A 23,930-nucleotide genomic window follows, 5' to 3' on the forward strand; every position below is an offset into this window, starting at 1 on the left:
TAAAACTTCAAACGGATACAGTGTAGATGTTAAAACTAGAAGAGCACTACTAAGAAAACTAACATAAGGAGAACATGCAGCAGACAGTGTCCAGATATGGTAACTGAACCCATGATGTGAAACTGCACACCACAATTCTTCAAAGTTATACTAAAGCAATACTCACAAATGAAGCATGGCATTGAATCCTTTGCAAAATATACTGTTCTCATTAAAGTAAAAAATGTGTTACAAGATCTTCATATTCCCTATCACTAGCATTCTGTAACTTTTCTAAGACTTCCTCAACCATATGTTTTTTTTGAAGAAGAAGACGAAGAAGAAATTTCCCAAGTACAAATTTCATGACCTGCAGTAAAACCAACCAAATTGCAAGCAGTCTACCAAAAGCTATTGCATACAAAATATATATCCTGTCCTTTATACACAGCTGTGACATGTAGTATAAATGATAATCATAAACAAATATACATTTTTATATTGAATATCAGCTATCCTTTGCAATCCTCAATCTATGAAATGCTAATAAGGATTTAAGTTAACAAAAAACAAGGTGTCTACCCACATGATTATATGATAAAATCCTTGGATGTTGGAAAAATGTGGCAGTAAAATTAAAATGAATTCCAAAAGACCTTTGCCAAAAGGAGAGGGTGTGCCTCCCTATGTGTTTTACAAGATAATGGAGCACCTATTCATTTGCAGTTGGGTGCAATAAGGTAGAAAGGGGTTTACTAGTGCTATGTGTACTTCTGGTTTGTTATTGTTTTTCATGGTATTGTCTGTGTTTGTGTATGTGTGGAAGAAGAGTAACATATATTGGAAGAAAAATATTTTTAGATAAATACACTGTCAGACGAAGCTTGTTAGACGTCTCACTATTTTAGTCACCACCTTTCTTACAAAAGTTCTGATATTTAAGCTGTAGAAAAAAAATTGTAATTTTGATTTTTATAAAATGCAATGCAGTAAATGCAATCAAATAGTAAGATGCTTCATTGTACCTGAGTGTACATTATTGTACCATTCTTAATGTCTGTCAATGTACTCAAACATAGTAGAAATAGTGGAAATAACCACTACCATGGTTATTGGTAATTCTTTTTACTAAATATAGTTGTAAGACTTCCTTATTATCTGAAGCAGATTGTTTTAAAATATACCAGCTCATAATAAAGATGCTAAGATTTGCCCTGGGTGTGACGAGGATGGATAGGATTAGAAATGAGTACATTAGAGGGTCAGCTCAAGTTGGACGGTTGGGAGACAAAGTCAGAGAGGCGAGATTGCGTTGGTTTGGACATGTGGTTTGGACATGTGCAGAGGAGAGATTTTGAGTATATTGGGAGAAGGATGCTAAGGATAGAGCTACCAGGTAAGAGGAACAGAGGAAGTCCTAAGAGGAGGTTTATGGATGTGGTGAGAGGGGACATGCAGGTGATGGGTGTAATAGAATAAAATGCAGAGGACAGAAAGATATGGAAAAAGATGATCCGCTGTGGCGACCCCTAACTGGAGCAGCCGAAAGAAGAAGAAGATGCACTGTTTTCAATTTCAAGTTTAGCATGTCTCACGTTACCCCATAACTTCACAAGCAGAAGACAGCTTCAGTGATCAAGGATAGTCAAAATGTTGCACACTAAAATAAGGCTGTTTTTGATTTTATTTTCAAATTCTCTAAATGTTTTATGCATTAATACTTTTATTCCTGGATATTACTCTCCAAAATGTATTTTCTTTAGTAAGTTACATCTCAAACATGAACACTTACCTAAAGCAATAATATAAATAAACAAATTTACTCTTGTGATAAAGTAGTTGCACACAGAAGCAGTTTTTAAATTTGCATGAAAACTGGTTCTAAAGTAAGCCTGACCATTTTTGCAAATTATTACGTTTTGTATGTCTGTTAAACTTCTACTAGGTAGTCATGCTTTGGACTTAACATAGAAAGGTGATAAATGAACATACATACCCAAAACTACTTACTGTATATACAGCTGCAAAAAGTTCCGTGTTACAAATTTAGCAATTGAAAAAGTGTTGTGCATGCTGAATAATTACTTTTCATCAGACATTGATTAAAATAGTACTGCAAATGCTGGCCATGGTCATGTGACATTAAGACAGCTCTGGTGATGACAACTACACAAAGACTGTCACACTTGTAAGGTAGGATATGGAAGACCCTGATAAATGGCACCACAGGAATACAAGTGGATTGTAAAGGTGGCTACATATATTTAAGATGTTTACCCTGCATTTTACCTTTTTATTTTGTGTTGTATGTTAGGCATAGTGTTTAATAACTTAAATATACAGTATGTGCTACTCATCCGTCTCTCAGATAATAACTGTGATCATTTAGCTTTGCTTGTGGAATAGTGTATATAGTGAAAGATTAAAAAGGAGATGAATGAGAGATGGGGTGCCAGCGGGAAAATCTCCATCTACAACGTTTTTATTTGTAGTACATTTTTAACAACTTGATTTTATCAGTTTAATTCTTCTTTCCTCTCCTTATTATAAGGATTAATCCGTTGAAGTAACTTCCAAGTGTGTGATTTATATAATTTGTAACATTACATTTTTTTTTTTTTTAAGGTTTTGATGGTGTACTGTATGTGTGGAGTTAGTCTGATAAAACACATGTACAGTTTTTGCGCTTTGCTTTTTTCAGCATTATAAAATCTGCTGCCCTGCATATGGGAATTATTTAGCAGTTGCTGGGTTAAACATTTACTAAAATAGGTCACACGACGGGTGGAATTATCAACAAAAATTTGTATATTTAAATTCAGATACAAAAGACTATTTGTGGAATATGTTGATCTTTCGGTTGTTCTATTATATGTTTTAAAACCAAGCTGGAACAGCTAATTGTTGCATTGTTAATACTAATGTTTTAGTTCTTTGAACGACTCCTATTTTTCTCAACATATAGGACACAACAGAAGATGTTATCCAGTAGTCTAGAAGATCTACAGAGTGGATCACTGCAGAAGGTTAGCTCTGAAGATGAATTAGTAAAGAAAAACTATATTTAAATAGAAACGTTTTTTTACTTTTATTTTAAAATCATTAATTTCCTGTGTATAATAATTAAATACTATAAAAAGAAGTGTTTCCTTTGACATTACGTTAAATGTTTTCATCTCCATGCCTTTACTAACGAGTGACTAATCAAGTGGTGTTTTCCTGGTAAAAAGATTATCTATTTCCCTTGTGCTTTGGTAATAACCTCTGGTTTCAGGGCAAAAAAAAAAAGCATGTCATGTTTTGTTATTGTTTTATTTTATTTATTTTTTGGTAAGTTAACAACACCAGACCAACAAATTTCTAATTATATTTTGTAACCAAGGTAACTTTTAGAAACTTAACTTAGTGCTTAATGGCTTTGTTTTTAGTTTACTTCAGGTGATTTAAATGGGCATATTTAGTTCTTTTAAACATGCTTTTAATGAATCAAAAGTAATTAATTGTGTTTGTGTGTCTCTTTGCATACAATTTTACTAACCATGTGTCTGTTCTCTTAATTACATGCACTGGCTGCACCATTACCCTTCCTGTCACATCATAGCATGTAGTTGGCGAACCAGTAGAACCAGTTGTATCACCAGAGGTACAATTAATAAGTGAAGTTCCTTTAAATTATAACCTTTTAGTCTTCACTTCTTTTTCTTTAATTTAGTTTTTCTTCTTTTTTAAAATGTCATCACTTACTTTAAGATTTCACTATTTTATACTTTTGATTTCCTTAAACTAAATTTAATAGTGTAAATTGTTTTTATGATACTAATTATGTTGAGGGAGGTGTATTTATTATTTCATAGTACTGTCTGCATATTATGATCATAAGAACATAAACTCACATTCTGCATTACAGCAGATTTATCATGATAATGATTGTTCTTTTTTAAAACAAAATTTGAGATGAGTATTTTGATTTCAATCTTTTTTCTCTTGCAGAACAAAACTTATTTTGAAAATAATAAATATCAGACACTTCCTGGGAAATTCTCTCGAGTTAATCAGAACGGAGACAGTGAAAAACTGAAGTCTCCAAATTTCCAAAGAATAAAAGATGGTGCAGAAGAAAGTGATTTTAGCCTAAGTATGTTTGCACCAGTGTAACTTACTATTTAACTTGCAACAGGTTGAAAGTCAGCATGTTGTTGTGTGTTATTAAGTAATTTAAATACGTAAAATGTGAATGTTTTTTACAGCTGAAGAGGAACAGGTTAAATAGTACAGCATAATCTAATAGTGGCTAGCGCTGTTGCATCACAATTCAGAGTCCTAAGTTCACATTCACATGCCTGCTTGGGCTTTTTCTTTAGGCACTCTTGTTTTTTCCCCTCATCATAAAGTTTATTTGATCAGTCTATATTAGTCTGTTGTAAGAGAATGTATATGTGTAAGGAAATATGCACAATGATAAACTTCCACCTCTCATATTTGTTTTCTAACTTATGCCTGATCCTTTTGGGATAATATCTGGCCCACAACCTTGAACTGGACAAGGAAGATATAGAACATGGATGGATAGGTTGGTAAAAGAGCTAAATTAATTAGTAAACAAATGTCAAAGTCTGAGATTTTGTTGCACATTACCAGCTTCTCACCCTATGATTAAAAGCATGATTGTTACGGGTTAAAAATTATTTGATGACTAAGAATACACTAATGCAACTAGTACATGCATTGGGGTATTTAGAATATTATAAGGTAATGTGAGATAATGTAACATAGCAATCAGGGTGTTGAACTTTACAAGACACATTTGACAGTTCATTCTCCACACCTTAGTCACTTAATTGTCTGTGCTCCAATTTTAAAGTATTTACATGTAAATAAAAATAATGTGTCAGCCTTGTACTCTGCCATCTATGAAATAATACTAATAGTAAGTATACATACGTACAACTGTAGTAATAACTCAAGTGAATATAATAAAGCTTAACACAAAAGAGATTATATTTTTGGGAGAAGTGCAAATTATGTATAAATTCCTTTTTTTTTTCTTCCTTATATACTATATCAATTAGTCACCGCAACAGTTGGGACTGTGACCCCAGTAAGCCCATCTTAATAGTAATTTATCCATGATTTTGGAGGTAATATGCCAGTTTGCCTCCTATCACTGCCAATGATAGCTTTCAAAATAAGTAATAAAGTAAAATAGTTGTTAGTTTTTACATTATTTGCACCACACCTTTCTTCATGCTCACTTTTCTCAATTAAAATTAGAACATTAGAAAAATGTTGACGAGAAAAAGTCATTTAGCCCAACAAAGCTCACTAGTCCTTTCCACTTAATTCCTCCAAAAAAACATCAAGTTGAGTTTTGATTGTCTCTAGAGTCCTACTGTCTACCATACTACATGGTAACTTATTCAAAGTATCCATGTACAGTTACCAGCGTGATTCAATAAATGCCACAATTAAACAAAATGTGAACAGTCCTAATTTTGCATAAATTTTCAAGCATGCTAAGCCACTTGCCAGAGAGAAAAGAATGCTGTATAGAAGTTCAAAACAGAGCCTTACATGTAGAGTTGAGATGGCTTGTGAGCTGGGAAGTAAACTGTTGGGCCATATATCCCAAACATGTGCATCAACCAATTAGCACCTCAGACTTTACACACAAGCATTATGTTTTAGGAATTTGCTGTTTAAGTTTTGGTGCACTGTTTTTGCAAAACATGCCCCCTTTGTGTTCTTAACTTCAGCTTCTAAAAACATTCTTTGCAAGCACTTTGCTTCTTTAGATTTCTTATTTCATACCATTTCTTTTGTTAAAAGCAAATGGGCAGTAAACCTTGTAGTTAAATCTTTATTTGTTGCTTTGCTTGTTACTTTTTATTGGGGCTTCTTTGTTTTTCTTTAGAACTTTTCTTTGCTCCGATAGTGCATGTCTTCAGTTCTGAATTTTACTGGGCTTAACATTTTAATTGCTGCTGTTTCTTCTTTGCTTCATCCTGATGCTTTCTGTTTAATGGAATGACTGAAGATCGCAGCAGGAGTGCCAGTGCTCCAGCATTAGGTACTGTATTTCATTATGCACAGTGTTAAAGCATAGGTAATGAGCAGGAAGCAAAAAATTATAACAAGGCAGTGATATCTTAAAAGAGAGTAGTTCTACTTAGAACACCAACCATGCTTGTATACTAGTATACTAAAGTTAATGCAGTGAAGTAACATTTGTAGTAATGCCCTAAATTAAGGGTACTGAAATGCCACTGTATTAAAACATCTTTCATTTAATATCACTTTAGGTCTGCTTGACTCATTTTATTTTTCGTCAACCTTGAAAAAAACAACAGAACATTTAAATATCTAACATGTTTAAAATTTTGAACAGACTTTTTCTAACTAATATGTATGAACTTTGTTGACTTGTACAGTAAATTCAACTTGATTGCAAGCTTTTTTATAAATAATTAAGAGCAGGAAATTTCTACTGGGACAGAAGGCTCTAGATAGATTGTGCCTTGCCTTTAGTGAATACAGTCATATGAAAAAGTTTGGGAACCCTTCTCAGCCTGCATAATAATTTACTCTACTTTCAACTAAAAAGATAACAGTGGTATGTGTTTCATTTCCTAGGAACATCTGAGTACTGGGGTATTTTCCGAACAAAGATTTTTAGTGAAGCAGTATTTAGTTGTATGAAATTAAATCAAATGTGAAAAACTGGCTGTGCAAAAATTTGGGTCCCCTTCTAATTTTGCTGATTTGAATGCATGGAACTGCTCAATACTGATTACTTGCAACACCAAATTGGTTGGATTAGCTCGTTAAGCTTTGACCTTCATAGACAGGTGTGTCCAATCATGAGAAAAGGTATTTAAGGTGGTCAGTTGCAAGTTGTACTTCCCTTTGACTCTCCTCTGAAGAGTGACAGCATGGGATCCTCAAAGCAACACTCAAAAGATCTGAAAACAAAGATTGTTCAGTATCATGGTTTAGGGGAAGGCTACAAAAAGCTATCTCAGAGGTTTAAACTGTCAGTTTCAACTGTAAGGAATGTAATCAGGAAATGGAAGGCCACAGGCACAGTTGCTGTTAAACCCAGGTCTAGCAGGCCAAGAAAAATACAGGAGCGCCATATGCACAGGATTGTGAGAACGGTTACAGACAACCCACAGATCACCTCCAAAGACCTGCAAGAACATCTTGCTGCAGATGGTGTATCTGTACATGGTTCTACAATTCAGCACAGTTTGCCCAAAAAACATCTGTATGGCAGGGTGATGAGAAAGAAGCCCTTTCTGCACTCACACCACAAACAGAGTCGCTTTTTGTATGTAAATGCTCATTTAGACAAGCCAGATTTATTTTGGAACAAAATGCTTTGGACTGATGAGACAAAAATTGAGTTATTTGGTCATAACAAAAAACACTTTGCATGGTGGAAGAAGAACACCGCATTCCAAGAAGAACACCTGCTACCTACTGTCAAATTTGGTGGAGGTTCCATCATGCTGTGGGGCTATGTGGCTAATTCAGGGACTGCGGCCCTTGTTAAAGTCGAGAGTCGGATAAATTCAACCCAATATCTACAAATTCTTCAGTATAATGTTCAAGCATAAGAAAGTTGAAGTTACGCAGGGGTTGGATATTCCAATAGGACCAATGACCCAAAATACAGTTCGAAATCTACAAAGGCATTCATGCAGTGGGAGAAGTACAGTGTTCTGGAATGGCCGTCACAGTTCCCTGACTTGAATATCATGAAAAATCTATGGGATGATTTGAACCAGGCTGTCCATGCTCGGCAGCCATCAAATTTAACTGAACTAGAGAGATATTATATGAAAGAATGGTCAAAAATACCTCCATCCAGAATCCAGACACTTATCAATGGCTATAGGAGGACAGTGTCTAGAGGCTGTTATATTTGCAAAAGGAGGCTCAATTAAGTATTGATGTAATATCTGTGTTGGGGTGCCCAAATTTATGCACATGTCTAATTTTGTTATGATGCATATTGCGTATTTTCTGTTAATCCAATAAACTTAATGTCACTGCTGAAATACTACTGTTTCCATAAGGCATGTCATATATTAAAAGGAAGTTGCTACTTTGAAAGCTCAGCCAGTGATACACAAAAATCCAAAGAATTAAGAGGAGTTCCCAAACTTTTTCATATCACTGTAACTCAGTAGGTACTGTATTGATTAAAATGTCAAAATGTGTTAAAGAAGAAAAGACCATTAAGAAATAAAAATAATTGATTGAGTAAAATTCATTCAACTATATCATTTATTTAAATAAAATAACTGCTGCCTTGATGTTTGGTTTTTCATGTAGATTCTTTTTTTCCTTTTTAGCACTGTAAGCACTCTGCTCTCATGTTTTTCATCCTGCACTGCTCGGGTGCTTTGTTGTCATATCTTATTTAAAGAAAATACTGTATACATTTACTTATCAATGTAAATAATTGTTTTTGCATTTAAGGCAAAACAGAGAAACTGGATGACTCAACACCAAGTCCCTCTGACCTTTCACCCCACTCCTCTGGGGTTGACTCTGGACCGCAGTCACCAGGCTCTCCAGAGAACAAGAAGAGTCCTAAGGGGATCAAGAAATTTTGGGGCAAGTAAGTTCATTTTTAGCTATTACTAGTACAAGTGTTTGTTGAATACATGCAGAAAAAAATAAATGTTATGTGTATATGAGCAGCATTATTATGTCATTTATATTTAGAGTACAGTAAGGAATATAAGCAGTTATGGCAGTCTGGCACAAAATAAGCAGCTTTCCTTAAAGGCGACTCCAAAGTTATGATGGCACATGAAGAACTGGGTGTTTTGTTTTTATAAAATTTGTGTTTGATCATGAAAATATTGTATGGACCAAAGATCCAAAACATCTGGTGGTCCGCTGTACTTTGTTAGTCTTTAGTTGGGAGTCTGGAATTAAAAAAGGGTAGTCTCAGGCTCCCGATTTGTCCACCCCTATAGTACTTATGATACACCAGATTAACCGACAGTACTTGAAATGATACCCATCCCTATTATTAAATTTCCTGGGTGAATACAACTGGCTTAAATCATAAAATTAAATTAATAAAATATACCTTGTATTTTCTAATATCCTTGGACCAGATGTACAGTATTACAGTGACTCACATGTCCATGATTATCTGCTTATTAAAATATAATTAATTTATTCTTGATACAACAACCTCATTCAGCATGATCACAACTCCCCATGGAATCAGTGATTCTGTACCAATGGAAAAAAACAGATTAATTCTCAATTTTGTGAATTCTAACATTTCTATTTTCTTTAAGACCTTAGTTACAAATCTTATTTGTATTTCTTTTATCTCAGTAGCTCCATTTGCTTTTTTCTTTGACTATTATTCAGTGGGAATGTTTTTTTATTTGTGCTAGTACCTTCTGTTACAAATTAATTTATGGTACCTTTCTAATTGGAGGCATCTGTAAGCCTATCTTATTGTCTGGTCAGTGTCAAATGTCTTTACTTTCAGGTTTCAGCTTGCCATTTGCTGTGCTCCGTTTAGACATTTGACCTGTCTTAACATTCCCTGGTTCATGGGAGAAATTCCTGTCAAGAATATGTCTTAATATTTGTCTTTCTCTTTAGAAAAGGCAAAACTTAAGGCCACACTAGTGATAGTGGGTAGTCAGGGTGGGGTTTTATATATGCATATATACTGGTAGTGTCCATTATTCATCACAAGAAAGGAGTACAAAAAATATCGGTTTTGGTGGTTTGAAGAATTTAACCAATGTTGTACAAAAATAGTAAGACTTGTTTTGCTACTGTCACAAGAAGGCATTTGTAAAAATGTGACTGGATGTACAAGTGAATTAATAATGATGAAGAGGAATGAGTCTGTTCAGTTTATAATTGTGTGAAAACTGGAGTTTTTTGTAGTAGGTTCATATAGTAAGATCAAGACTAAGAAGAGCGATGGTGTTTAAGTGATTAGAATATTTTTTTAGTATTATTAAGGTAAATGCTCTTGCTTGTGAGAAGTTTGGACCTCTGAGTTTATATCACGTACATAGTAATCACTGCAGTTAATACAGTCATGGCTAACATGCTAACATTACTGACATAAAATAGCTCTAGCAAAAAGCAGTCACCTTGGGACTAGTCATTTACATCACTGTAAAGATCAGCATTGAGAACTGCAGGGAGCCTATATTTGAGAACCAAGATTTATGCTTTCCAATTTATACAACCTGCAAGCTAGAATCTCTTATCTGTGCACTTCCAGTAAAAGTAAGCATTGGCAAGAAAAAGAAACACCCACTTCGAATAATTCATTCATAGACTTTATCTCTCAAAATGTGTGCATTGTCCCCGCTTTACACTGGAGTAGATAAATAGACAGATAGAATTTTATTTGTCCCCTGAGGGAAATTTGTCTTTTTACAAAAGCTCTTAAAATTAATAACTACATAAATAGATATATATATATATATATATATATATATATATATATATATATATATATAAACACATACATAAAAACTAAAAAGGAAGAAAATTTTAAAAAGAAAGTTGAAAACTTCTGACTTGACAGTCACAGTCATAGTGAGGCATTATACAGGTGTATTGCTGTTGGTATAAAGGAGCCCCAGTAGCACTTCTTGACACATTCCTGCTGAATAATTTGTTGGCTGAAAGCACTCAATGTTATTATGTCAGAGAATGCACGTGCAGTTTTCATAATGACACTCAGTTTTGATTTAATCCTTTTTTATGCTATGACCTCCAGGGATTCTAGACTGTGTCCCATAACTGACCTTGCTCTTTTAATTAGCTTGTTAATTCGGTGGGCCTCTCTTGAAGTGATGTTACCAGCTTACCACAGCATACAAAATCGCACTGAACTGAGTTGTAGAAGATGAGAAGGATGTCACTTACCCACATTAAAGGAATGTTTCCTAAGGGAGAAGTGCCTGCCCTGCCCTTTCTTATAAAGTTCCTCTGTGTTCCAAGACCAGTCCAACCTGTCCTTACAGTATTACATATTGACAGTACTTCAGTTCTGTACACTATTTTAAAATAGTTCTATTTTTTTGAACTTCTGTCAAGTCTTCATTTCCCCTTGGGGACAAATTAAGTTCTACCTATCTATTGATGTTCATATGTCCTCAATCATGGCTTGACCATAGCTGAGTGAACAAGCTTCCAAATCAACAAATTTTCCTGTATCATGCTAACTGGCCAGGTTATCTTCTCCTCTTTTTTACACCTCCATATCTGTTGCCAAATGTTACAAACAGGTTTTCTTTTCTAAGAGGTTTATTTGACCTTGTTATCTCCTTTTTAATCCTACCTAATTTAGTCTAGAACACTGCCTGCATTTCTTGGCTTTTGTTTCAGATTGCCTCTAAATCTTTTTCTGTCATCACATTCCTCTTGCCCATTCTATTGTCTGTTTTGGCATTTGTAAGCCCACTACCCATCTAAGAATTGTCTGTGCTCATGGGTTGCTTTTCCAAACTTTTTCTCTCTGCTCTTTGTTGTTCCTCGGTTTGCTTCCTGTCATGTACATTTTTTACAAGGATGAAGGGCTAACAACTGTGATATTTCTATTTTCAGGTGTTCTTGATACTGAAATCTCTCTGAAATAAGAATAAGTCAATGATAGTGATTATAATCATTCTTCATTATAGAAATCCTATCATGGTTGTCTTTACCATCTACCACTTCATGTGCTAAGCAGCTTCATATTTCATCTAAACATATTTACAAATTTTAGGACATAATAAGTCCAGATTTTTTTATTTTCATATACATTTAAACACCTGTCTTCCCCAAATTCATAATATAATAATCAATGGAATTGTGTGATTAAATAGAAAGAATTAATTGTTTTCTTTTTGTATGACTTATAATGTATTAAATATGTTATTTGTTCTAAATTTAAGAATTAAAAGAACTCAGTCAGGTAACCTTAATGCTGATGACTTGGGCCCTTCTGAATTCCGAAGAGGTGGATTGCGTGCAACAGCAGGCCCACGACTTGCAAGGACTACAGAGTCTGAAAGCAATATCAGGTATGTGGATAAAACAGTGGACTTTGTATTTTTCACTGATTTCATCACTCCTCTGTAATCTCAGCTGATCAGTGACAACGTTTGAGCACCGACACCGTTTCCACCTTAGCTGGAGTGCCTGATTCAAGAACAGAATATTTCAACACAAAATTAAACTGGAACCATCAGAGCAACTCTTCTACTTGATTGCAGCTTTTCCTGAATTGTTTTTAAAGAGGGAGAATAAAATACACATTTTTAGTAAGCAATATGCCCTTTATATTTTTGGCCCTATTCTTAACTTTATAACAATTCTTCATATTTTATACTTTTTCTCTTACTATTTTTCCTTTTAGGGATTGAAAAACATAAAAGGTGCTAAAGGCTCCAATACATCTAATTTTCTCTTAAAATATTGAGTGTTTTCTAGCTTATTTTAGGATGTTAAACATTTACTTTAGTAAGTATGTTGTTTTCACCATTTCTTCATAAAGTTTGAATTGCTGAGCCTTAAATTCTCACTCTGTCTTCAATCACTGCTCTAAGTTTCCTTTGTCAATCCCATCAAGGATTGTTTACTTACGTTTTTCTTCTTTTTACCGCATGTAGCATTTTTGTGTTGCATGTTATTTATGTTGCATCTTATTTATCTACAGTTAAGAGCATGGAAGAGAAGGTCTATGATACGGTTTGCATATTTGCAGCTGGAGATCCACAAAGGGAAAAAAATGAATCAAGTATCATAAAGTAGTTTTTATTCCTGAGCTTTCAACCCCTGCCAGGGGTCTTCATCAGAGGATAATGCTTAGACTTACAAGAATCAAAGGCAATATATAGCAACACATTCAGTGGGGGGTGGGTGGAGGTGACTAAGTCGGTATGATCAAGGGGGGGGTTTGTATAGTTTATTTATTATGTACATGTTCTTCTTAAGTTAGCATATGCTGGATTTATGTCCAAGTGTCTGTTGATGGCGTTTTCATTTGATAGCCAAGACTCGGCCAACTCTCTGGCACTTTTAGTACTGGCCTTAAATTTTACTGTTACATTGTCCCAGTTGAATGTATGTCCTGTTGATTTAGTATGTACATAGATCTATGATAGTGCGTCCTTTCTTCTGACGGCGTTGCGATGTTCCTGTACACGTGTTGTGATTCTTTTTGAAGTTTGTCCTATGTATACCACTGAGCAAGAATTACATGGGATACTATAAACTGCGTTTCATGTTTCTGCTGTCGATTTCTTGTTTTTGGCATTAAAGAGGACCGTGCGTAGATTGTTCGTGGGTTTGTGTGCTATTCTGACTCCCCACTTGGCCAGGATGCGCACTGTACCTTCTGGCACCTTGTGGTGATAAGGGAGTGAGTGCCAGGTGGGGTGGGGGTTCTGATTTAAGTCGATTGTTTGCTGAGTTTTTTGGCGTCTTCTGTGTAAGTTAAGAGCATGTATAATAGAGTTACTGTGATGATATTTTGTTAAAAATTACAAAATACTGTAAGATATAAAAAAAAATTGCCATATTTGCAGTTTTTCTTAAATATATATATATATATATATATATATATATATATATATGTCTGTATTATATACATTTGTCAAAAGTGACCATAGTATTGCTAGAAAGCTTTAAAAATGTGTATCTATCTGCAATGATTATATATTGCTTTCATATAACTTGCTTGGCAATACACAGCTTAACACCACACAACTTCATTTTTATTATTTTTGTTTTGTTGTTATTTACAGTGACTATACAGCTCCTTTTTCCCAGTGGAAGACTGAACAGGTCTGTAGCTGGTTGGAAGAGTTTGGTCTGGGTCATTATGTGAATCTGACGAGACAGTGGGTAAAGACTGGACACACACTGCTGACAGCCACTCCTCAAGATATGGAAAGGGTATGTATATATGTACTGTTTAAATAAACCCATTCATACACTATAGAACACTGTCAGTTTCTTTAGAGGCATGGTGGATATTTTCTTAGTGTATCACTTTGTTTCATCTAGTCTTCCTTATCATCCAGCATACTTTGTTGTAATTTTAAATTTGTCCCTTGTGTGTGAGTATAGGTGTTTGTGTGTGCATGCGTGAATGTGCTTTGGAATGGATTGGACTTCAATCTCAGGTTGGTTTCTGCCTTGAGCCCAGTTCTACTAGGATGGACATGAGCTCCTCAAAACCTAAAAATCAATCAGGTTAGAAAATGGTAGAATGGATGTGATGTGATACCACCTTGTGATCATTTTGCTAGATCTACCAATCTGTTTTACTGCATATAAACTGCAAAGGCTTATACTGCATTTCTTATAAGAATGGAGTAGCAGTCCAGCGTACAAAGATTAACTCTAAGTCCAAAGTAAACTATAATGGTCCCTAATAATTTAAACAAAAACAAAATGGATATTAATTAATTCACAAAAGAAAAGGTATTAATAAAACAAAATTAAAACAGCAATCCTACGTTTTTATTGTGGCTGAATCTCATTTTGGTACATGGACACCACCCTCTGGTGGTTTCTGGTGTCCTTACACCTCTGAGTCTTTAGTTGTCCTTAAAGAGCGAGATCCTGCAAGCAGTCACTCAACTGTCCATGTCCTGCAAGAAGCAAAACAGTTCTTTTCCTCTATGTCAAGGACTATGAAAGTTACTTCCTGCCATTTCTCCAAACCCTAAGCCTTGAGTTAATTAAAAGGTTTCCCATCTAGTGGCCATTTGATGCTATCTGTTTAAACATTAGATATTACAACTCCGATGTCAGCCATGTCTCCCCACTATGGAAGTTTAAACATTCTTCATCTGTCAGCATGCACCTTCCCTTCTAACTGGAAATTTCCTGGCACCCAAAGACACACAGGTAGATTACTTGTCAAATCTGACTTGGCCAATATGAGTATGGGTGTGTACATGAGTAGGCCTGTGATGGGCTTATATGATGATTGGTTCCTGTCAATAGCTTAACATTGTCTGAGCTTTGAGACATATTTAGCACTGTAACATAATGTTCACAAATGTGAAAATACCTGATGTTGCCTTTTGACCCTGGCAAAGGGAAACAAAAACAAATGATGTCAATTGAAAATAACACAAGTAGTTACACAAATGCTTTGGGCCATAAGAGGTTCCTGTTTTTTCATTTTGTTTTTTCTTTTTTTGTCTAGAAAATTTTAGTCTGAGACAAAGACTAAGTATAAATAATACTTTAGATTTCAGGAAAACACTTAATACAGTTCTGCTTTTGTGTTTATAGGAAATGGGAATTAAGCATCCCCTGCACAGAAAGAAACTTCAGCTGGCTATTAGATCATTTAATATGAAACTGAATGAAAAATCAGCAGCACTGGATCATATCTGGGTGACCCGTAAGTATTTAGCCAAATTACTTGAAATAGCAGATGAGCTACGTGTTATTGAGGATATACAGTTAGGTCCATAAATATTTGGACAGAGACAACTTTTTTCTAATTTGGTTCTGTACATTACCACAATGAATTTTAAATGAAACAACTCAGATGCAGTTGAAGTGCAGACTTTCAGCTTTAATTCAGTGGGGTGAACAAAACGATTGTATAAAAATGTGAGGCAACTAAAGCATTTTTTTTAACACAATCCCTTCATTTCTGGGGCTCAGAAGTAATTGGACAAATGACTCAAAGGCTATTTCATGGGCAGGTGTGGGCAAGTCCATCGTTATGTCATTATCAATTAAGCAGATAAAAGGCCTGGAGTTTATTTGAGGTGTGGTGCTTGCATGTAGAAGATTTTGCTGTGAACAGACAACATGCGGTCAAAGGAGCTCTCCATGCAGGTGAAAGAAGCCATCCTTAAGCTGCAAAAATGGAAAAAACCCATCCGAGAAATTGCTCCAATATTACAAGTGGCAAAATCTACAGTTTAGTACATCCTGAGAAAGAAAGCAAGCACTGGTGAACTCAGCAACGCAAAAAGACCTGGACGTCCACAGAAGACAATAGTGGTGGATGATCACAGAATCATTTCCATGGTGAAGAGAATCCCCTTCACAACAGCCAACCAAGTGAACAACACTCTCCAGGGGGGTAGGCATATCAATATCCAAGTCTACCATAAAGAGAAGACTGCATGAAAGTAAATACAGAGGGTGCACTGCAAGGTGCAAGCCGCTCATAAGCCTCAAGAATAGAAAGGCTAGATTGGACTTTGCTAAAGAACATCTGAAAAAGCCAGCACAGTTCTGGAAAAACATTCTTTGGACAGATGAAACCAAGATCAACCTCTACCAGAATGATGGCAAGAAAAAAGTATGGAGAAGGCGTGGAACAGCTCATTATCCAAAGCATACCACATCATCTGTAAAACACGGTGGGGGCAGTGTGATGGCTTGGGCGTGCATTGCTGCCAGTGGCACGGGGACACTAGTGTTTATTGATGATGTGACACAAGACAGAAGCAGCCGAATGAATTCTGAGGTGTTCAGAGACATACTGTCTGCTCAAATCCAGCTAAATGCAGTCAAATTGATTGGGCGGCATTTCATGATACAGATGGACAATGAACCAAAACATATAGCCAAAGCAACCCAGGAGTTTATTAAAGCAAAGAAGTGAAAAATTCTTGAATGGCCAAGTCAGTCATGTGATTTTAACCCAATTGAGCATGCATTTCACTTGTTGAAGACTAAACTTCAGACAGAAAGGCCCACAAACAAACAGCAACTGAAAGCTGCTGCAGTAAAGGCCTGGCAGAGCATTAAAAAGGAGGAAACCCAGCATCTGGTGATGTCCATGAGTTCAAGACTTCACGCTGTCATTGCCAGCAAAGGGTTTTCAACCAAGTATTAGAAATGAACATTTTATTTCCAGTTATTTAATTTGTCCAATTACTTTTGAGCCCCTGAAATGAAGGGATTATGTTAAAAAAAATGCTTTAGTTGCCTCACATTTTTATGCAATCATTTTGTTCACCCCACTGAATTAAAGCTTAAAGTCTGCACTTCAACTGCATCTGAGTTGTTTCATTTAAAATTCATTGTGGTAATGTACAGAACCAAAATTAGAAAAAAGTTGTCTCTGTCCAAATATTTATGGACCTAACTGTATGGATTCAAATAGAAAGCAGTGAAAATAGAGGCCTTAATTTGAGATATGCGTTAGACTCTAATGAAAATAACTGTAAAAATGCAAGCTTTTAAACAACAACAACATTTATTTATATAGCACATTTTCATACAAATAATGCCGCTCAATGTGCTCTCCATGATGAAGACAGAGGGGAAAAAAAAGACAAAATAAGAGAACACTAATTAACATAGAATAAAAGTAAGGTCTGATGGCCAGGGAGGACAGAAAACAAAAGAAACTCCAGACAGCTGGAGAAAAAATAAAATCTGCAGGGGTTCCAGGCCATGAAACAACCCAGCCCCCTTTAGGCATTCTACCTAACATAAATTACATCAATCAGTCCTCATTGTATTCAGGGTTCTCATGAAAGGACTTGATGATGATGGCTACGTGGACTTCTGGCCTTAAATCCATCAATGTAGGGACATCACGGTGCTTTGATTAGGTGGTGTTGGTGCAGATCGCCATCACAGAAAACCGGAAAAAGAACAGAAGAGAGAGTAGGGGTTAGTACAGATTTTGGAGCCACCATGAATAATAATAATTAATTGAATATACAGAGCATCAGGATTAAACTATAAAATGAAGCTATGAGAAAGCCATTTTAAAGTAATGTGTTTTCAGCAGTGTTTTAAAGTGCTCCACTGTATTAGCCTGGCGAATTCCTATTGGCAAGCTATTCCAGATTTTAGGTGCATAACAGCAGAAGGCCACCTCACCACTTCTTTTAAGTTTAGCTCTTGGGATTCTAAGCAGACACTCATTTGAAGATCTAAGATTATGATTTGGAGTGTAAGGTGTAAGACATTCCGAAATATAAGATGGAGCGAGATTATTTAAGGCTTTATAAACCATAAACAATATTTTAAAGTCAATTCTGAATGACACAGGTAACCAATGTAGTGACATCAAAACTGGAGTGATGTGCTCAGATTTTCTTTTTCTAGTTAAGATTCTAGCAGCTGCATTCTGCACTAGTTGCAATTGATTGTCTTTTTTGGGTAGTCCTGAGAGGAGTGCGTTACAGTAATCTAGTTAACTGAAAACAAAAGCGTGAACTAATTTCTCAGTATCTTTCAATGATATAAGAGGTCTAACTTTTGCTATATTTCTTAAGTGAAAAAATACTGTCCTAGTGATCTGATTAATATGTCAACAGTTACCCGTAAATTCTTTACCTCCTTCTTGACTTTTAATCCTAATGCATCAAGTTTATTTCTAATAACCTCATTATATTCACTATTGCCAATCACTAAAATTTCAGTTTTCTCTTTGTTTAGTTTGAGAAAATTACTACGTATCCATTCAGAAACAGAAGTAAGACATTGTGTCAGTCCTAGTGATCTGATTAATATGTCAACAGTTACCCCTAAATTCTTTACCTCCTTCTTGACTTTTAATCCTAACGCATTAAGTTTATTTCTAATAACCTCATTATATTCACTATTGCCAATCACTAAAATTTCAGTTTTCTCTTTGTTTAGTTTGAGAAAATTACTACTTATCCATTCAGAAACAGAAGTAAGACATTGTGTCAGTGAATCACCAGAGTCAGGGTCATCAGGTACTATTGATAAGTACAGTTGCGTGTCATCAGCATAGCTGTGGTAGCTCACGTTATGCCCCGAGATAATCTGACCTAATGGAAGCATGTAAATCGAAAAGAGCAGAGGACCCAGGTTAGAGCCTTGTGGAACACCATATAGAATATCATGTGTCATAGAAGTATAATTACCGCAACTAACAAAGAATTTTCTACCTGCCAGGTGGGATTCAAACCAATTTAAGACACTGCCAGAGAGGCCTACCCACTGACTGAGGCAATTTCTAAGAATATTGTGATCAATGGTATCGAATGCGGCACTCAGATCTAAGAGGATGAGAACAGATACACGGCCTCTGTGTGCATTTACCCGCAAGTCATTTACTACTTTAACGAGTGCAGTTTCTGTACTGTGATTTGTTCTGAAACTTATCAAGAATAGCATGTTTATTGAGGTGGTCATTTACCTGCATAATGACTGTCTTCTCTAGAATTTTACTTAAGAGAGGCAAGTTAGAGGTCTAAAATTTTCAAAAGCAAAGTATTCAAGATTATTTTTCTCGAGTAGGGGTTTAACTACAGCAGTCTTAAGACAGTCTGGGAAGAACCCCATATCTAATGACAAGTTTACTATGTCAAGAATACTATCAATTAGCATGCCGGATACTTCTTTGAAAAAGCTTGTTGGTATTGGGTCAAGGATGCAAGTGGAGGGTCTCAGTTGAGAAATTATTTTATATAAATCAGGTAAATCTATCCTGGTGAAAGAATTTAATTTGTTTATAATGGAGTACTGGGGCTTAAGAGGATCAGTGTTGGAGAGATGTACTATATTGTTTCTAATATCATTAATTTTTTGATTAGAAAATACAGCAATAGCCTCACAAGTTTCACTGGAAGTATTTTGGAGGCATTCCATTGAGTGACCTGGGTTTAGAAGACAATCAATCGTAGAGAATAAGACTCTGGGATTACTATAATTATTTATAATTCTAGAGAAATAGCAGCACCTCTCAAGACAGACTGTGTTATTGTATTCTGTTATTTTAACCTTCAATATCTCATAGTGGATAGTTAGTTTAGTTTTTCTCTCATTTACGCTCAGCTCTCCAGCATGTTCTCTTTAAATCAAACACTCTTTGGGTTTTCCATGATATAACAATGCTAGAAAATTTTTTAACTGTCTTTTCAGGAGCGACTATGTCAGCAGCAGCTCTCACCTTAGTATTAAAATTTTCCACCTTACTATTTACATTATCCTCGCTTTTGTAGTTAGCACTACAAACGGACTGGTTGCTTAGAATGTTTGTAAATTTTGAAGCTGCTAATGAATCAAAGAAGCGTTTTTTAACAATATGCTTGTCATGAATATTTTCTATCATTATTTTTATATTAAATAGTAAAAGAAAATGGTCTGATAGACCAAATCAACGATCTGCTTCATATCTGCTTATGACCTGCTTTATGTGTAGGCTGATTAACGTGCTGTCTCAAATCAAAAGAGTCCAGGAAGTTCATAAATTCTTTTACTTTCAGGTCACACTGATTATCGATATGAAAGTTAAAGTCACCAACTATTAGGAACGTGTCATAGTTCGTAATTATAATTGATACCAAGTCTGAGAATTCCTCAAAGAAAGACGCATTGTATTTAGGAGGTCTGTACACAGATAATACTAGAAACTGAGAAACTTCAGGAATAACAACAGCAAGATACTCAAAGGACTTGAATTTACCAAAACTGACATCTTTTACACTTTAACCGGCTCAAGTAAATGTTTGCTTAACTGCCGCCCCTCTTACCTTGGTGATCCGCATGAGTAAAGCTGTAATTTGTAGGTGCAGATTCGATTAAAACAGCCGTACCATCAGAGCTAAGCCACGTTTCACTTAATGGAGTAAAATCAATTTTCCTATCACTAATAAGATTGTTAATGGAAAACGTCTTGTTGGTTAATGCTCTAACATTTAATAAAGCCATATTTAATGTTTCAGAAGAGCGGAGCTGAATTTTATGTGCGTTATGGGTATTCAAGATAGAAATAGGTTATTTTTATTAGTGCCAACCTGTGCATATTTTTTATTTAATCTATAATCTGTTTTTATAGTTTTAATACATTGTTCATCTAAAGATGTAATTAAATTATTCATATTTAGATTTTTTACATGCATTGAGGTTAGTTATTAGAGTAGTAATGCAGTGCACTTTTGAGGAAGATTTTGATAAATAATTATCATGTCCTAGCCAAGCATTACAGAAAGGGTTAGGAGTAGAAACAGAGAGTCAAGAGAGACGAATTACCTTAGCAATGTTTTCGGAGAGGATCCGGGCGCCGAATCTATTTGAAGAAACGCGGCCTGTCCCAGAAGAGGTCCCAGTTGTCTATGAACCCGATGTTTTGACTCTTGCAGAAGCATTTCAGCCAGATGTTTAATCCTAGCAGACAACTGTAATACTCATTTGATCATCTAACGAGAGGTAGGGGACCCAAGATGATGATTCTTGCAGCCGGGGTCCTCTCCTTTGTGGCTTTGATTAGTGCTGTGAAGTCCGCCTTGAGAATCTCCGACTGTTGGTATCTCACGTCGTTTACCCTAGCGTGTATTACAATGGATCCCACTGCCCTGTTCTTGTGCCTCTCGAAGTCTGTCGGTGCACATCTCATAACATCTTGGACACGAGCACCGGGAAAACGAGACAGAAGATTTCTGATTAGGTCATGAGATGTTTAGGTTTCATACGATTGAATCTCCAATCACAAATACATCACCCAGGGTTGAAGGCAAACTGGGAGGCGCGGAGCGGGTCGAACCGGTTCTGGGTGGAGATGCTTGCCTGTGCCGATGGTGTTCTAGCCTTAAACCCATGCCTGCATAGCTGAAACAAGCCAAGGTCTTCATCGTTGACGTCGTCGCCGTGACGACAAGGCGCGGGGGGGGGGGGGGGGTAAAGCACACTTGGCCTAGTAGGTGAGCAGCACAGCGGGAAGTCGATGTTAATGAACTGCGATTTGCTGCGTCGATTTCAGATGTTGGGGATGATTTTTCCAGCAGACAAGCCTTCAAATCCCACAGGTACCTCCGTCTGGACAGACGTTTCTGGATCTGGATGTCGAGTGCCTGGAGTTCTTTGACAACGTGGTTCATCTCACTGTCAGCCATTGTCTGCTTTCTCTTCCGCTTCGTGCCCTAGGAAAGAATGAGAGAGAAGTTAGGACTGTGTTCCCTCCAAGCAGTACAAGCTTATGGAAGATGTTATAGCAATAAAAGAGTTTAATGTTAATTAGGAAATCCCTACAAATAATGGAGCAAAGGACCAGGAATATGTACATGTAATAAGTGACAAATTTTTTTCTTGGTATGTTTGTGGTAAAGCATGTCTTAGGTAGAGAATAATCCAGCTCAGACCTCATGAGTGTAGGTGTGCTGGCAAAAAGATGTGCAGCCACTAAGAACTTAATGGGGAAATTGGCCAGTTGCTCATTACATGCTCAAGTGCAGTAATGATTTAAGTTAAAGTTGGTTAAATTTAGCATTTTTATTGTGATTGATGTTTTTTTTTCATTTAGAGAACCATAGATATGTGAAATAACTTAGAAAGTATGATGGTAGATAGTGGTACTTTGTGGAATTTCTGAGCTAGACTGAATGATAGTTTATATACGTTAGTTAAATAGGAATTGATGGACTTGTCTTTTTGTGTCAAACTTGTTCTTATGTTTTGATGTTCTTGATATATTGCAGAAAAGTATTTGTTTCAAGTAAGAGCAAGAAAGTAAATGTCCAAAAATCAAAACATATAAACACTTGGTAGAAACGGTAGATGTATAAATAGTTCGTTTGTCTTTTGCTTATTTATGTAATTTTGTTTCAATATTTGTGAACTCTGAGACCTAATCTCTCTCTCTCGTCACATTGGCATAGTGTACTTCTATTTGAATTATCAACACTATTGGTAAAACTCCATCAGATCCAGGATTTTTGTTTATTTGAATGTGTCTGTTGCCTGAAGCATATAATTTATATACTGTATATAAAATGCTGAGGGTTGTGCCTGTCTTGGCACATGATTACTCATGAAATGCTGGGGTTACATCCTTAATGTTCCCTTAATTAAAAGCTTATGGCATGACTGAAGTTGGTAAAGCACATTTGGCCACAATAAAGATATTGTGGTTCGTGTCCTTTTTTTATGGAAAACTGCATAGGCAAACTGATGGAGAAGATCACATGGCAGAGAGAAAATGAAGAGCAGTGATATTTGTTGAGCATGAAGCAAATTGCAGAAGTTGTTTATGTGATAGGAAGAAGATGAAGGACAACCCTGCCATTGTGATGCAAATTACAGATAAATAAGGACAGCCTTGATATCAGCTACACGCAACATGCTGGTATTCAAGAACTGTGGCTGCCAGCAACTCCCATGAAGTTATAGGGGTTCATATCGTTCCTATGGCAAAAACAGGCCAACTGATCAAGAAGGTGCCATGGCAGACAGAAAAAGAAGAGCAGTAACATATGCTGAATATAAACATATTACAGAACTCGATTACATGATAAGAAGAAGAATGACAGCTCTGGTATCTGCTAATAATCAACCTGCTAGTGCTCGTGAACTAGTGGGGCTGGAGCCTTGTTCTTGAGAGGACTGGAGATCTGTGTTTTTCTAGAATTGATATAAAATATTAAGTCCTCCCAATACTATGTTATATTATAAATAGAATATTTATTTGTGAAGAGTTAACATTATCCTAATTTCCAGATTTGGAGAAGTTGGGTCAGAGGAAATACTATGGGTTTAACTGATCAATTTGGCAGCATGTTTTTGTCAGACATTTTCACAAAAAATGTTTTGGACTATTATTTATTTGAGAAGTCTTATTTAGCCAGTCTTCTTTATTTTTAATAAGTGTGATTGAACTGTGTTTCATATTTACTGGTTGGTGTTGAAAGTACATGTGCAGGCATACATGTTTTTTATTTAACTGCATATAACAATGTGTCAGCTCTTGCCAGAGCACCAAGGAATTATATGCAGCTGCCAGTTTAGAAAGAAGTGAACAGCTTACTTACTCATCCCACTTCTACACATTGTCAGTTTCCCTACATTGATCATATGGAAATTTTATTGTGCGGACGATGTAGAAAGCTTTTTACAGTTAGTTTTTTTTTTCTCTCAGACTGTTAACACAGAAGGATGGCATTAGAGGTTCAAGTATGACTTCACTACATTTGCCTAAAATATCCATAATGTTTTAT

General features: G+C 35.8%; 1 protein-coding gene across 13 annotated transcripts in view; it reads left to right on the forward strand.

Moving 5' to 3' along the window:
• ppfibp2b (PPFIA binding protein 2b) overlaps positions 1-23,930 on the forward strand; it is a 306,312-nt gene that overhangs the window by 248,130 nt on the left and 34,252 nt on the right. For 10 of the 13 annotated variants that reach the window (XM_051922751.1, XM_051922758.1, XM_051922761.1 and 7 more), the window contains 8 exons: positions 2,945-3,005; positions 3,581-3,622; positions 3,970-4,114; positions 6,014-6,046; positions 8,464-8,605; positions 11,922-12,050; positions 13,776-13,926; positions 15,280-15,391. In XM_051922751.1, coding sequence (XP_051778711.1) covers positions 2,945-3,005; positions 3,581-3,622; positions 3,970-4,114; positions 6,014-6,046; positions 8,464-8,605; positions 11,922-12,050; positions 13,776-13,926; positions 15,280-15,391 — 815 coding nt within the window. The remainder of the gene's footprint in view (positions 1-2,944; positions 3,006-3,580; positions 3,623-3,969; positions 4,115-6,013; positions 6,047-8,463; positions 8,606-11,921; positions 12,051-13,775; positions 13,927-15,279; positions 15,392-23,930) is intronic. The other 3 variants (XM_051922753.1, XM_051922763.1, XM_051922755.1) reach the window with 2 other exon arrangements.

The sequence above is a fragment of the Erpetoichthys calabaricus genome, chromosome 2 (assembly GCF_900747795.2).
Source record: "Erpetoichthys calabaricus chromosome 2, fErpCal1.3, whole genome shotgun sequence".
NCBI lineage: Eukaryota > Metazoa > Chordata > Cladistia > Polypteriformes > Polypteridae > Erpetoichthys > Erpetoichthys calabaricus.